The 5,000-nt window shown below is 47.5% G+C and overlaps 1 protein-coding gene across 1 annotated transcript in view; it reads right to left on the bottom strand.

Annotated features, from left to right (window-relative positions):
- The window catches only part of LOC121531548 (reelin-like), a 97,049-nt gene that overhangs the window by 58,695 nt on the left and 33,354 nt on the right, over positions 1-5,000 (bottom strand). The window contains exons 22-25 of the mRNA XM_045205196.1: positions 4,450-4,655; positions 3,319-3,490; positions 2,842-3,048; positions 498-733 (exon numbers count right to left, since the gene is read on the bottom strand). Of these exons, the coding sequence (XP_045061131.1) occupies positions 498-733; positions 2,842-3,048; positions 3,319-3,490; positions 4,450-4,655 (821 nt within the window). The remainder of the gene's footprint in view (positions 1-497; positions 734-2,841; positions 3,049-3,318; positions 3,491-4,449; positions 4,656-5,000) is intronic.

The following is a 5,000-nucleotide window of genomic DNA, read 5'->3' as shown; positions in this document are numbered from 1 at the left end:
TGAGGAGGGATGGGGGTGGGGTAGAGAGAGATAAAGAGAGAGAGGGATGGGGGAAAGGGAGATATATATACAGAGAGAGAGAGAGATGGGGGAAAGGGAGATATATATACAGAGAGAGGGAGATGGGGAAAGGGAGATATATATACAGAGAGAGAGCGATGGGGGAAAGGGAGATATATATACAGAGAGAGAGAGAGAGAGAGAGAGAGGGATGGGGGAAAGGGAGATATATATACAGAGAGAGGGAGATGGGGAAAGGGAGATATATATACAGAGAGAGAGAGAGAGAAAGTAAAGTAATGGTATTTAGTGGTTCATAACAACATCTGCATAAGAGCATCTGCTGATTCCTAAATCTAATCCGGCTCCAAGGACTAATATTGAATGAACTGAGCATTAATCTATACTGTCCCACAGTCTTTCCAACAGTTACTATGTTATTGTTAAACCTCAGTGAGTTTCAATCTACCCATCCCATATGACATGTTTTCATCTACCTGGCGGCCACGTTGCGCCGTATCACCACAGTGACCCTGGTCCAGCGTTCAAAGTCTCCTGTGGCGTAGACAGTTGGTTCCCTGAGTTCCCGCCCACTGCCCTCGCAGCTGCCTGCCCCCGAGGATCCTGGGTAGCAGGCCTCCTTCACCAGCGCCCAGGTACGACCGGCATCATGGGAGTACTGCAGCAGGACTGGGGCTGACGCACTGAACTGGGACTCACAGCCGATGTTCAACTGGGGAGAATTAGAATTTTAAATCCACTCTTTTAGGTCAGTAATATCATATCATACTGTACAAACACAAAAAAAATGAATTTTAAAAAGTGATTGCCTCGTGTAGAAGATGAAAGAGTAAGAAGGTAAACTCAAAACTTCCTGACAGAAAGACACAGAAGGATACAAATGGAAAGAGATAGAGAGAGAGAGAGAGAGAGAGAGAGAGAGAGAGAGAGAGAGAGAGAGAGAGAGAGAGAGAGGAGAGGAGAGAGGGGGAGAGAGAGAGAGAGAGAGACAGAGAGAGAGAGAAAGAGAGAGGCCCTAAACAGAGAGTACACAGTGGCAGAATACCTGACCACTGTGACTGACCCAAACTTAAGGAAAGCTTTGACTATGTACAGACTCAGTGAGCATAGCCTTGCTATTGAGAAAGGCCGCCGTAGGTGGAAACTGAGCTGCACTTCCTAACCTCCTGCCAAATGTATGACCATATTAGAGACACACATTTCCCTCAGATTACAGCAATCCACAAAGAATTCGAAAACAACCCCAATTTTGATAAACTCCCTTATCTACTGGGTGAAAAACCACAGTGTGCCATCACATCTGCAAAATGTGTGACCTGTTGCCACAAGAAAAGGGCAACCAGTGAAGAACAAACACCATTGTAAATACAACCCATGTTTATTTATTTTCCCATTTGTACTTTAACTATTTGCACATTGTTACAACACTGTATATAGACATTATATGACATTTGAAATGTCTTTATTCTTTGAAACTTCTGAGTGTAATGTTTACTGTTAATATTTATTGTTTATTTCACTTTTGTTTACTATCTACTTCACTTGCTTTGGCAATGTTAACATACGTTTCCCATGCCAATAAATCCCTTAACTTGAATTGAATTGAATTGAGAGAGAGAGAGAGAGAGAGAGAGAGAGAGAGAGAGAGAGAGAGAGAGAGAGAGAGAGAGAGAGAGAGAGAGAGAGAGAGAGAGAGAGAGAGAGAGAGAGAGAGAGAGAGAGAGAGAGAGAGAGAGAGAGAGAGAGAGAGAGAGAGAGAGAGAGAGAGAGAGAGAGAGAGAGAGAGCAGAGAGAGAGAGAGAGAGAGAGAGAGAGAGAGAGAGAGAGAGAGACAGAGAGAGAGAGAGAGAGAGAGAGAGAGAGAGAGAGAGAGAGAGAGAGAGAGAGAGAGAGAGAGAGAGAGAGAGAGAGAGAGAGAGAGAGAGAGAGAGAGAGAGAGAGAGAGAGAGAGAGAGAGAGAGAGAGAGAGAGAGAGAGAGAGAGAGAGAGAGAGAGAGAGAGAGAGAGAGAGAGAGACAGAGAGAGAGAGAGAGAGAAAGAGAGAGAGAGAGAGAGAGAGAGAGAGAGAGAGAGAGAGAGAGAGAGAGAGAGAGAGAGAGAGAGAGAGAGAGAGAGAGAGAGAGAGAGAGAGAGAGAGAGAGACAGAGAGAGAGAGAGAGAGAGAGAGAGAGAGAGAGAGAGAGAGAGAGAGAGAGAGAGAGAGAGAGAGAGAGAGAGAGAGAGAGAGAGAGAGAGAGAGAGAGAGAGAGAGAGAGAGAGAGAGAGAGACAGAGAGAGAGAGAGAGAGAGAGAGAGAGAGAGAGAGAGAGAGAGAGAGAGAGAGAGAGAGAGAGAGAGAGAGAGAGAGAGAGAGAGAGAGAGAGAGAGAGAGAGAGAGAGAGAGAGAGAGAGAGAGAGAGAGAGAGAGAGAGAGAGAGAGAGAGAGAGAGAGAGAGAGAGAGAGAGAGAGAGAGAGAGAGAGAGAGAGAGAGAGAGAGAGAGAGAGCAGAGAGAGAGAGAGAGAGAGAGAGAGAGAGAGAGAGAGAGAGAGGGAGAGAGAGAGAGAGACAGAGAGAGAGAGAGAGAGAGAGAGAGAGAGAGAGAGAGAGAGAGAGAGAGAGAGAGAGAGAGAGAGAGAGAGAGAGAGAGAGAGAGAGAGAGAGAGAGAGAGAGAGAGAGAGAGAGAGAGACAGAGACAGAGAGAGAGAGAGAGAGAGAGAGAGAGAGAGAGAGAGAGAGAGAGAGAGAGAGAGAGAGAGAGAGAGAGAGAGAGAGAGAGAGAGAGAGAGAGAGAGAGAGAGAGAGAGAGAGAGAGAGAGACCATACACACATACACCGTACCTTAAACTGCAGGGTGTACCCTGGGCGTAGAGCCAGGTCTCTTGTTACTGCCACCCTGTCGCCATCAGAGCGCCCGAACACCATGGCGGAGGGCGTGGTGGCACAGAAGCTGCCGTTCCTCTCCTTGTCCATGCCCTCGTTACCCAGCATCAGCCACACACTCATCTGGTTCAGAGGGTAGTCAAACGCCGGCTTCTCATAGAAGTTCTACAGAGAGAGGAGGCTTGGTTAATCCATGCTTTGGTTTAGTTATCCTCGTTACTGTCACCAACCGCTAACTGAAGCATTGTTCAAAAACCAATGCAAGTCAATGTTCAAATCATCTAAAGTTAATGTAAAACCAAATCACAATACATTTGACAGATTGGGGATGATTTGTTAACGAACATTGTCTGGGGTTGTCTGCCGATAAGGGTTGTCTGCCAATGAGACACTGACCTGTGGCAGCGTGGGGTCGTCTGCCAATGAGAGACTGACCTGTGGCAGCGTGGGGTTGGCCATGGGGATAATGTGCTTCTTTCTCTCAGACAATATGATGACATCATCGATGGCCCACTGGTCGTAGCCGTCCCCAGAGTGGAGGGGCTGCCACCATCTCAACCTGGTAGACGGGGTCTTAGAGGCCTGTGGCAGCTCATAGTGGACAAACCTAGGAAGAGGAGATCAGTCAGACAGCTCATAGTGGACAAACCTAGGAAGAGGAGATCCGTCAGACAGCTCATAGTGGACAAACCTGGGAAGAGGAGATCAGTCAGACAGCTCATAGTGGACAAACCTAGGAAGAGGAGATCCGTCAGACAGCTCATAGTGGACAAACCTGGGAAGAGGAGATCAGTCAGACAGCTCATAGTGGACAAACCTAGGAAGAGGAGATCCGTCAGACAGCTCATAGTAGACAAACCTAGGAAGAGGAGATCCGTCAGACAGCTCATAGTGGACAAACCTAGGAAGAGGAGATCCGTCAGACAGCTCATAGTGGACAAACCTAGGAAGAGGAGATCAGTCAGACAGCTCATAGTGGACAAACCTAGGAAGAGGAGATCCGTCAAACAGTCAGCCAGTCAGTCAGTCAGTCAGTCAGTCAGTCAGCCAGTCAGACATTTAGTCAGTCAGTCAGTCAGTCAGTCAGTCAGCCAGTCAGTCAGTCAGCCAGTCAGTCAGACAGTCAGTCAGTCAGACAGTCAGTCAGTCAGTCAGCCAGTCAGCCAGTCAGCCAGTCAGTCAGTCAGTCAGTCAGTCAGTCAGTCAGTCAGTCAGTCAGCCAGTCAGTCAGTCAGCCAGTCAGACAGTCAGCCAGTCAGTCAGTCAGCCAGTCAGTCAGTCAGTCAGACAGTTAGACAGCCAGTCAATCAGTCAGTGGGATTTTTGTAGGGGTTGATAACATTTTCGTTACGGCAAATCAAGTCTTACATTTTAAATTGGAAATTATATAAACTTTAGAATCCTTTTTTAAACATTGAATACAATTTAGATGGTAGATCTGTATATGGCAGAGATCAAGTTCCCAGCTGATTCCTCTATTGTTATTCTACCTTTCCTCCCTCCCTCCCTCCCTCCTCCCTCCCTCCCTCCCTCCCTCCCTCCCTCCCTCCCTCCCTCCCTCCTCACCGTGGCTTGGTGAAGTCGGTGAAGTACATCTCAGCGATGAGTCCCCAGCTGATTCCTCCATCGTTGCTGTACTGCAGAAGCACTCCTTCCTCCCTGCTGTCCGCTGTGTTACACTCCGCCCAGTCTCCGCCCACACGCAGGTAAAACTGGACAAACTCCGCCCACTCTGTGTCCAGGTCATAGCTCACCAGCTGCCTCAGTCCAGCCTGTTACGCACATACACACACACACGCACGCACGCACGCACACCACACACACACGCACGTACACGCACACACACACACGCACGCACACGCACACGCGCACGCGCACACATAATAAAAACTTTGTATTCAGGTTGTTATCTAGTCAGATAACCAGACTACAACCAGATAAGCACGTTTTTTCTGTTTGCTAAAACAACGTAAATAAAACCTTCTTATACAACCGGTAGGTCTATACAGTGAGGGAAATCTCTATATATCTCTGTAATTACAGGACTCATTTGTAAACGACACCTTGGTCTCAACATCACTTCCTGTCAAAATAAAGGTGAAATGAAAACAAAAAAA

The sequence above is a fragment of the Coregonus clupeaformis genome, chromosome 19 (assembly GCF_020615455.1).
Source record: "Coregonus clupeaformis isolate EN_2021a chromosome 19, ASM2061545v1, whole genome shotgun sequence".
Taxonomy (NCBI): domain Eukaryota; kingdom Metazoa; phylum Chordata; class Actinopteri; order Salmoniformes; family Salmonidae; genus Coregonus; species Coregonus clupeaformis.
This window is presented reverse-complemented; position numbering and strand designations above follow the sequence as displayed.